This window comes from Diaphorina citri, unplaced genomic scaffold (genome assembly GCF_000475195.1).
Source record: "Diaphorina citri unplaced genomic scaffold, Diaci psyllid genome assembly version 1.1 scaffold3248, whole genome shotgun sequence".
NCBI classification, from domain to species: Eukaryota; Metazoa; Arthropoda; class Insecta; order Hemiptera; family Psyllidae; genus Diaphorina; species Diaphorina citri.
This window is the reverse complement of record NW_007380658.1, coordinates 9588-21000: the sequence shown is the minus strand read 5'-3', so window position 1 is coordinate 21000 and position 11413 is coordinate 9588. Positions and strand designations below refer to the sequence as shown.

General features: G+C 37.3%; 1 protein-coding gene across 1 annotated transcript; it reads right to left on the bottom strand.

Moving 5' to 3' along the window:
- Window positions 1–1483: 1483 nt before the first annotated feature.
- LOC103520132 (proclotting enzyme) lies at window positions 1484–11148 on the bottom strand (the record flags this gene model as incomplete). Its single annotated transcript, XM_026831371.1, is given in 6 exon segments — window positions 1484–1577; window positions 1851–2043; window positions 2408–2586; window positions 4776–5092; window positions 5460–5746; window positions 11074–11148. Coding segments are annotated over 6 exon segments (1145 nt in total), but the record flags the coding sequence as incomplete, so codon positions are not given.
- Between the last annotated feature and the right edge of the window lie 265 nt (window positions 11149–11413).

The following is an 11413-nucleotide window of genomic DNA, read 5'->3' as shown; positions in this document are numbered from 1 at the left end:
ATTCATCGGGTCAGAGTGTGCAGCGCCATTCTCAAGTTCTAGTCAGCGCTCATCAGGTAAGTTCTCTACGTACGAGTAGACAAATTCTCTCTGTAACCACGCTTGGTTGATCTTGATTTGTGTCTTACATATCTCATTCATGATCACACCTAGCTATCCCATTAACACCTCTCCAATAAAATTGTACCTGCTTGAATGTGTTAGTAAGCAGTCCTATCGATATCCTTTGTAACAAGTTTACTAAGCAGTTAACACATATTTACCTGCTTGAATGTGTTAGTAAGCAGTCCTATCGATATCCTTTGTAGCAAGTTTACTAAGCAGTTAACACATATTATGTGTACCACTTCGTATACAATAATTAGCCTCCTTCCTATATCACTTTCTACCTGCTTGAATGTGTTAGTAAGCAGTCCTATCGATATCCTTTGTAGCAAGTTTACTAAGCAGTTAACACATATTATGTGTACCACTTGGTATACAATAATTAGCCTCCTTCCTATATCACTTTCCACACCTTCAACTTTCTTCAATTGCGGTAGTACTAAATTAATTTCATTATTCACCTATCCATCCTATTACGTAAAAGTGCAATTTCCTCTACGTATAGTGTATATGGCTAGGTAATACAATGGTTAACGCCCATTTCTTCTCTGTAATTTACAAGATGCTTGACATTTACAATGTTTCTTACCCAGCTTGTCCTTTTATGTTAATATAAGTGGTGAATATAAAACTTACTTCTTCCACGCGATACGTCTCAGGCATAGAAGGTTCATCTTCACGTCTCAGATCTATATCACCTAGTCTTACTGTAAACTGCTGTGCGTGGAACCTGCAATGGAAACAATATGGTTGTTACTGTTCTTTTGATGTTATTCGTATTCTTTTGATGACATTTTAATAGTCATTTGAAAGGGAATTCCTTTGTTATATTTTCAACTCAGCAGGGGATATATTATTCACACCGACATGACTAGACGAGACGTTTTGGGATTTAAGACTAAGAGATTCTGTCACTCTTTGTTCTGTAAGTTACCTCCTTTCATTTTTGCTGAAAATTCAAATCCAAACTAACTTGAGCCTTCTTCGTTGTTTTTTTTTACGTGAAACACCCTCCTCCCTGTCCCATTTTTAGGAGAGGAATCTCTTATGTATAACATGAATATATTTTTAATCAATCTCTTGTGAAAATTAGCCTTATTGTTGACGGAAATCAATTTTTCTTTAGGCCTTGACAATGAAAAAGTAATATTTAAAATCAACTCTTTTTAACTCTAACCTACTTTAGCACACTCATGGGTGTATTGCATTATTTTGGAATAGGCCATTGTTCTTGAAAGAAGCAAAGTCCCAGAGCTAGGTAATACAATGGTTAACGCCCATTTCTTCTCTGTAATTTACAAGATGCTTGACATTTACAATGTTTCTTACCCAGCTTGTCCTCTTATGTACATATATAAGTGGTGATTATAAAACTTACTTCTTCCACGCGATACGTCTCAGGCATAGAAGGTTCATCTTCACGTCTCAGATCTATATCACCTAGTCTTACTGTAAACTGCTGTGCGTGGAACCTGCAATAGAAACAAACAGTATTTACTATTCTTTTGATGCTATTCGTATTCTTTTGATGACATTTTAATAGTCATTTGAAAGGGAATTTCTTTGTTGTATTTTCAACATTTCAACTCAGCAGGGGATATATTATTCACACCGACATGACTAGACGAGACGTTTTGGGATTCAAGATATTCTGTCACTCTTTGTTTTGTAGATTACCTCCATTCAGTTTGCTGGAAATTCAAATCCAAATGCGAACGTACCTGTTCTCTTGGGTTTTTACTTACGGCCTTTGTCTCGTGTCTTTGGTACAATGAGCAGCAGTCAGCACATATCGGGTCCCAATGAGGGATCCTCCACACCAAAACTCGGTTCTTCTGGTGCCGTGCAAAAATATGGCCGCCATCCAAGGCCATCGCCCTGGTAGAGATTCTTGACCTCCTACCACTCGAAACTTTGGTACATCCGGTCGACCACAGCCTAAAAAGGGGGAAGATCGGATAATCAATGAGTACACTACCCCGGTGAGACAGATAATTAACTTTACCATGCAGACAGGAGAAGAACATGTAATATCTCTCCAAGATGTTCTGAGTCGTAAAATACTGGTATCTAATTAGTTGGTAAAAGTTTTTGACAACGAAACACATTTCCATTGGAAGCTTAAATTTTCTTTGCAAGATGTTCTGAGTCGTAAAATACTGGTATCTAATTAGTTGGTAAAAGTTTTTGACAACGAAACACATTTCCATTGGAAGCTTAAATTTAACATTTGCATTTTCTTTGCAACATTTAAGGTTTGCAACTATGTAAATACAATAATGTTCTTGGATTTTGCACTTACTACTTCTGGAGACATAGGTGGCAGGAGACACAGTGGCAACTTGTACAGGAAAAGTTTGCTGAGCTATGAGCACAGTTGGAGGTCTCCTCGTTGTGGTGGTAGTGGAAGTTGTTGTGGTAGTAGTTATAGGAGGGTGCAAGTTCTGTGAATACTCTGGCCGAGGTCGCTTTGTAGTGTACCTGAAAACGTATCATTTTCATCCAGTAAATAACCGGAACCAAAATCTGATTTTGACTCAATTAGATTGCTTGATTGAATTAGATTAACTTGAACTTCTTGGATCAAACACTTTTATTTGTTGATTTTAAATTTTGGATTGAATTCGCTTTGTAGTGTACCTGAAAACGTATCATTTTCATCCAGTAAATAACCGGAACCAAAATCTGATTTTGACTCAATTAGATTGCTTGACTGAATTAGATTAACTTGAACTTCTTGGACCAAACACTTTTATTTGTTGATTTTAAATTTTGGATTGAATTTTAGACTGTTAGAAACCAGTCTAACTTAAGCTAAAATTAAACTGCCATTGTGGTCCCGGCCATGGTTTTCATTTAATGGTCAATGGATTGAATTTTAGACTGTTAGAAACCAGTCTAACTTAAGCTAAAATCAAACTGCCATTGTGGTCCCGGCCATGGTTTTCATTTAATGTTCAAATTTTTTGTTTAATATTTATTTTATTTTTATGCTTGAGTAGTGCCGCCACTGTTATTATTTGTCACTTGGTACCACACTCTTACTTTTCACTTCACTCATCCGTGGTAATTAATTGTGTACTTGTATTGTAATGGTCCTGGTAATTATTTTATTGTTGCTAATGAGGTTCAAGTTTAATCGATACGTATGTGTCTCTATCTACAATCGATTCTCACGTAAAATCATTGTTCATTTATGAATAATGAAAGTTCTTTGGTTTTGCATTCAGTCTTTCTGTGAGATATACCTAATTATGACGCGCGTTGTGGTTGTGGGTGTTTTTCGCCAAATACTAATGGCATCAAAATATCGCCTGATACTTATCGATGAAACATCTCTATCTACAATCGATTCTCACGTAAAATCATTGTTCATTTATGAATAATGAAAGTTCTTTGGTTTTGCATTCAGTATTTCTGTGAGATATACCTAATTATGACGCGCGTTGTGGAATTGTTTGTGGGTGTTTTTCGCCAAATACTAATGGCATCAAAATATCGCCTGATACTTATCGATGAAACAATACATGCTTTGTTAATGATAGAACGTCCTGAACGCCTGACATATCTGTTTGAAAATCATATCCCATTTCGATGAAACAATACATGCTTTGCTAATGATAGAACGTCCTGAACGCCTGACATATCTGTTTGAAAATCATATCCCATTCCTTCTTTGTTATTTCAGTAGATGGGTCAAGAAACCTTCATGTATGTACGTTATTATGTGGAATACACTACTTCCGATGAAACAATACATGCTTTGCTAATGATAGAACGTCCTGAACGCCTGACATATCTGTTTGAAAATCATATCCCATTCCTTCTTTGTCATTTCAGTAGATGGGTCAAGAAACCTTCATGTATGTACGTTATTATGTGGAATACACTACTTTATATGAACTGCCATTCTTTGAACAACCCCTCCTTTTAATGGTTTTAAAGTAGTTATGTAGCTATCTATTTTCATTTTTCTCGATTTCATGCTTGGGGGTTTTTCTCCCACACAAAATATGATCCAATGTCTGGAAGTAAAATTTTCTCTCTGCACTTTCTTCACTAGAGATTTGACAAGTCAGGAACATTCATACATGACTAGATAATTTAGATACACAGCTGGTTAACTAATAGGAATTTGAGTAGAAAATTTCCTTCTGTTCGGAAAGGTTGATCAAGCATGTCTGATACCGCAAGAATAAACATCGGCATCTTATTGTAGTCGTATCCTACAGAATTTGTAGATATCAACTATCTATGTAAGTACATTGGTAATGATAACTTCTATTTCGGCCATCTTATTGTAGTCGTATCCTACAGAATTTGTAGATATCAACTATCTATGTAAGTACATTGGTAATGGTAACTTCTATTAGGTTAACTAATAGGAATTTGAGTAGAAAATTTCCTTCTGTTCGGAAAGGTTGATCAAGCATGTCTGATACCGCAAGAATAAACATCGGCCATCTTATTGTAGTCGTATCCTACAGAATTTGTAGATATCAACTATCTATGTAACTACATTGGTAATGGTAACTTCTATTAGTTTGCGATTGAGTTTGCAGATTGAATGAAAATCCAACTTGGGATCCTGTATTGAATCATGAATAAGTAAGCCTAGATAATTATTATCTGGTAAAAGTTTAGAAATATCATTTGAATCAGGTACTCACAAATCGGACGTCGAGGTCTGTAACGAGGTTTTCAGGGGACAACAGACACCTGGCACGAACAGACTTTTGAAACATAGTGATTGTCTCAAGTGACTGAAGTTGAGCAAGAGTTGGGGACAATTGCTGAGATCATCACAGAAGCCATCCGTCCCATCGGGAGTTGTGCAGGTTTTCCCTCCACCAGTTTGATCCGAAAGTGTCACTTTTCCGCTGACCAACGGACGAACAATGGGCGCAATTTTGTCGGTGACATTGCGGCCTAGCACGTTCTTGCTGATGGTGTAGATTGCTTGAGGAATTTCCTCCTTGGCTTTCACCTTAAATAGGGCAAAATAAGACGTTGTGTTACTCAGGTTTGTTGGAAAAAATAAATTCACATGAAACCTAACCAACAACCCTATCCCAGTCCAAACTCTCGTCCTCTAGAAAACATGTTACTTCGCGCAATTTTGTCGGTGACATTGCGGCCTAGCACGTTCTTGCTAATGGTGTAGATTGCTTGAGGAATTTCCTCCTTGGCTTTCACCTTGAATAGGGCAAAATAAGACGTTGTGTTACTCATGTTTGTTGGAAAAATAAATTCACATGAAACCTAACCAACAACCCTATCCCAGTCCAAACTCTCGTCCTCTAGAAAACATGTTACTTGATGGGATTTCTATACAGAGTTGAAGCTACTCCTACCTCAATATTGTTGTCACTCCTATCCGAGTTGGCAGATCTGGTGTAATTGACTAAATATCTGCCCACTGTGTTAATGGCACCTAGAGTTTCGGAAATCGTAGCGATGGCGTTGGGGGATAAATGTCGCCCCTCATCCTGCGCCGTTTGGGAGTATTCTTGTTGAGGTTGAGAAGGAGAGTATCCATGGTCTTGTTGGGGTTGAGATGGTGTGTACTGATAATCTTGCTGGGACTGAGAAGGTCTTGAATGATGCGCCCAAATGAATTGATCTTCGTTTTCGTAATATTCTGTGAACACAAGACACGATAATGTGGTTAACACAAATCTTTCAAAAGCTCTCTACGAGTAGGTATCTCCTATTTACTCCTATATTTTAGCTATTATTCTCGTTTGGGAGAGCAATCTTTCAAAAGCTCTCTACGAGTAGGTATCTCCTATTTACTCCCATATTTTAGCTATTATTCTCATTTGGGAGAGAGAAAAAAAAACTACAAAATAAACAATACCCACCCAGCCGCCCTACAGTCAGTGATCTGTGTCGTCCATAACAGGAACATAAAATATGGATATGAGATAAATAATCAACATAATGCTCAGCGTTCATGAGATAACGTGAAGGTCTTTTACATATGAGACCACAAGATGAAGAGAAAGTGTTTACTGTATATCCAAGACATACATAGGAGAGGGATTCCCTGGTTGTTAGTATTATGTCATTGAGAACACGTCTAGAATGTAGATTATGCAATGTAGGTAACATGACAAGACAACATTGTTGTTGTCATAGGAATTTTGAGATCGCCGAAGTCATGTACTGGTGCAATTTTATTGGCAAAACAAGTATTGAGGTCTGATAAGGTCTGATCCTACTGAATTTTTCTCTCAAATTCTATGTTGCAGGGATTACGGTATTTCATGAAATCACACTCGGAGCAGCAGAAAGATACACTTATTATCCAAGATATAAAAGACAAGGTAAGTGGCTGCTTGGATTAAATAAGTTCAATGACATTACTTAAAATGAAACTTTTGTTATCATGTCCACCTCTAGTTCAACAACAAATTGATAATGACAACTCGTCAATCAACTTCCCTTACTTTTCGCCCTCTCCTGTTCGTCAACTTTTGGACGTTTGTCAAGCATTGTCGGTTTGGAGAGATGTCATTTTTAATTTTAACATTGAGTTATAAACCGGGGCGTTGTAGTCAAAACTACAGCCCCCAATTAATCAGTATAAATACGAACCTGCTACAAAACTGATGGTTACACCTAACAAGATTGTTTTATTTGAAAGCACCAGGTGATGCCGAAAGTAAAAGTTTACTGATGAGTCAATTCTCAAGGACGATACTTTTAGTGGGCGGAAGAAGAACAACAAGAACAAATAGACTGAAATGAAGTACTCTGGGTTCTCTGAAATACAGACAAGAAATTTGTGAGAAACTTTCATGAAGAAATTAGAACTCAGTGTCTGTCTTTTTTCTTTTTTTTTCCGTAATGATATGAACATGTTTGCGAATCTTTTGATAGGAATAATCCTCACATCTACTTAATATAGGAGCAGGAGGAGGAGGCGGAGGCGGAGGAGAAGAAAGGATTTAGATGTAAAATTTGGTTATTATTCTTGAAAAGACAATACGAGATTAACGTGTCCAAAAAATTAACCATGGTCTTCTGTGATTGCAATCTCAGAGACACCTCTCTAGGCTCAGAATCACCAATCGTAACGAAACAGTATGGAATAGTTTCTGGAGTTTCGCGAATGATCACTGATGCGATGGATGCTCCTCTAAACTTCCGGGATGAAGGAGTTGCATTGGTCCATGCATCGTGTGATGTGAGCCGATCCTTTTCCGTTTGATCATGAACTAGATTTCGCTATTGAAAATTTCCAGCACCAATGGCCCTTCCAAATATGTTATCATTAGGGAATCTAGAAACAAATAGAGGATGGGTGCCAATACAATTTTGTTATTGCTGAGGCGCGAGAACTAAGGTCAAAACATGACCTTTTTCGGTAGATACGTGAATCACATCAAGAACAAGGTTAGAAATTCGGGAAACCTAGCCTGCTTGTGTAAATATGATACACTCGTACACACGTTATAAAAGGCACACCTTAACTAACCAGGTCCAAATAGGTGTATGTTTAAATAGGTTGTTGCAATCTTACAAATGGCAAACATCTCACGAATGAAGAACGGTGAATTATTGCAATTCTGGATTATTGCAAAATAATAATCTATATAAATGAAGTTTTATTTATTATATCAACGTTCAATAGCGCCGCGGTTTGCTTTGGCGAGATAAACAACACGAGATAGTAGAATTACCTGATTCGAAGAAAATGGCATGTAAAACTTTCTAATGAGTGAAGGAAATGGTTGAAAGCAGTCACCATAAAACATAAATAAGTAACCCAAGTTTTCAGGTGACAATAAGATAGACAGTTCTGTTGAGAATGATAGTCCGGAATTTTGAGATCGCCGAAGTCATGTACTGGTGCAATTTTATTGGCAAAACAAGTATTGAGGTCTGATAAGGTCTGATCCTACTGAGTCTTACTAATGTTAGTTGTAATCTTGGAAGTTGCGGAGTTGTTCGGTTGTAAAGTGATGGGCCCCCTAAGGTCTGATCCTACTGAGCCTTACTAATGTTAGTTGTAATCTTGGAAGTTGCGGAGTTGTTCGGTTGTAAAGTGATGGGCCCCTTACTAGTAGTTGTGCTAAAGGGTAGTGTGGTGTCAGTATAATAGAATACATGTGATGGATGTCAGGTTAATGCTTTCTAGTGATTTCACAAATTTCGCTTATTTGATAGACATTTTAAGCATCTCTTTAACCTTGGAAACCCTAGACAGTTTGGATAAATACAGTAACTAGTTATAACATTTTTGTGAACCGAACAAGTAGCCCTTTCTCAAGTATTGAAACTGTTACACAGTAAATACTATAGCTACATGACTACTCATTCCTATCTACAGATGTGTAGGTTGAGTTTACGTATAATGCTCACAATGATGACTTGTTGAATGGGGTGCTAATGAAATACGATTCGGACGCTGAACATTTTGAGCAAATATGACTGTTCTGATGGGGACTCGTACCGAAATCAGTCAGTTCTGCATAACAAAAGATACTTTCACCAAACAGAAGTCAACTTTGTGTCATTGTGTCCTAGATCTCATTGTCACGGGTCGGGTTCAGCCTAGAATTTGGTCATTTTAATCCGGCTCTATCTGTTGACAAGGTATGTTCCTATAATAATGCTAATCTAAAACTTGAAAGTTTTACACAGTTGTGATGATTATTGATCTCATTCTTTGCTACTAGAACCATTCGAAATTCAAAATGATTCTTCACTGAAGCTCGTTTAGAAATAAAAAGGGGCACCATTAAGAGATGTAATGAGGAAATGCTTAAAAATATCAAGACGTGCTCAAGATGAAAGTCGTGTGAAAATAATAGCCTGCTTCACTAACTCGTTGACATTATGCATCTCATACGTCATTGCCCCCTTCTTTCTACCCTTTTGTATTTAACTTGAGCCTTCTTCGTTGTTTTTTTTTACGTGAAACACCCTCCTCCCTGTCCCATTTTTAGGAGAGGAATCTCTTATGTATAACATGAATATATTTTTAATCAATCTCTTGTGAAAATTAGCCTTATTGTTGACGGAAATCAATTTTTCTTTAGGCCTTGACAATGAAAAAGTAATATTTAAAATCAACTCTTTTTAACTCTAACCTACTTTAGCACACTCATGGGTGTATTGCATTATTTTGGAATAGGCCATTGTTCTTGAAAGAAGCAAAGTCCCAGATCAAGAGACCTTGTCACTACTTGGGGAAGTTGTGGCATTGTGTTTTTGTACTTATTGTTGATGATGTTGCTATTCTCATGCTGTGTTCAGCATAAACCAAAACAATTAACCATGAGTAATGGGTTAGAGTTTAGAGTGTCTTGACTATCATTCTCAAAACAACTGTCTATCTTTTTGTCACCTGAAAACTTGGGTTATTTATGTTTTATGGTGACTGCTTTCAACCATTTCCTTCACTCATTAGAAAGTTTTACATGCCATTTTCTTCGAATCAGGTAATTCTACTATCTCGTGTTGTTTATCTCGCCAAAGCAAACCGCGGCGCTATTGTACCTAAACGTTGATATCATAAATAAAACTTCATTTATATAGATTATTATTTTGGAATAATCCAGAGTTGCAATAGTTCACCGTTCTTCATTCGTGAGATGTTTACCATTTGTAAGATTGCAACAACCTATTTAAACATACACCTATTTGGACCTGGTTAGTTAAGGTGTGCCTTTTATAACGTGTGTACGAGTGTATCATATTTACACAGGCTAGGTTTCCCCAATTTTCTAACCTTGTTCTTGATGTGATTCACGTATCTACCGAAAAAGGTCATGTTTTGACCTTAGTTCTCGCGCCTCAGCAATAACAAAATTGTATTGGCACCCATCCTCTATTTGTTTCTAGATTCCGTAATGACAACATATTTGGAAGGGCCATTGGTGCTGGAAATTTTCAATAGCGAAATCTAGTTCATGATCAAACGGAAAAGGATCGGCTCACGCGATGCATGGACCAATGTAACTCCTTCATCCCGGAAGTTTAGGGGACTCAAACGGAAAAGGATCGGCTCACATCACACGATGCATGGACCAATGCAACTCCTTCATCCCGGAAGTTTAGAGGAGCATCCATCGCACCAGTGATCATTCGCGAAACTCCAGAAACTATTCCATACTGTTTCGTTACGATTGGTGATTCTGAGCCTAGAGAGGTGTCTCTGAGATTGCAATCACAGAAGACCATGGTTAATTTTTTGGACACGTTAATCTCGTATTGTCTTTTCAAGAATTATAACCAAATTTTACATCTAAATCCTTTCTTCTCCTCCGCCTCCGCCTCCTCCTCCTGCTCCTATATTAAGTAGATGTGAGGATTATTCCTATCAAAAGATTCGCAAACATGTTCATATCATTACGGAAAAAAAAGAGAAAAAAGACACAGACACTGAGTTCTAATTTCTTCATGAAAGTTTCTCACAAATTTCTTGTCTGTATTTCAGAGAACCCAGAGTACTTCATTTCAGTCTATTTGTTCTTGTTGTTCTTCTTCCGCCCACTAAAAGTATCGTCCTTGAGAGTTGACTCATCAGTAAACTTTTACTTTCGGCATCACCTGGTGCTTTCAAATACTTCCGCCCAACTAAAAGTATCGTCCTTGAGAATTGACTCATCAGTAAACTTTTACTTTCGGCATCACCTGGTGCTCTCAAACAATCTTGTTAGGTGTAACCATCAGTTTTGTAGCAGGTTCGTATTTATACTGATTAATTGGGGGCTGTAGTTTTGACTACAACGCCCCGGTTTATAACTCAATGTTAAAATTAAAAATGACATCTCTCCAAACCGACAATGCTTGACAAACGTCCAAAAGTTGACGAACAGGAGAGGGCGAAAAGTAAGGGAAGTTAATTGACGAGTTGTCATTACCACTTTGTTGTTGAACTAGAGGTGGACATGATAACAAAAGTTTCATTTTAAGTAATGTCATTGAACTTATTTAATCCAAGCAGCCACTTACCTTGTCTTTTATATCTTGGATAATAAGTGTATCTTTCTGCTGCTCCGAGTGTGATTTCATGAAATACCGTAATCCCTGCAACATAGAATTTGAGAGAAAAATCTTTTTGAAATAAAAGTTGTTGTTAATGTTGTAGTGATTTTTTTTTCTTTTTTTTTTTTACAAAAGGCCAAAATTGTACCGTGTTCAAGTTGTCTGTATGATTCAATAGATACTTTATTTCCCTTGAGGCACCATACGAACCTTGAGAAATAAAGTACCCATTTACAACTCCTCACTTCAGAAATCCTCAGATGAGGATAAGACGGTTCATCGAACTGACTTGTGCAACATATTCGGA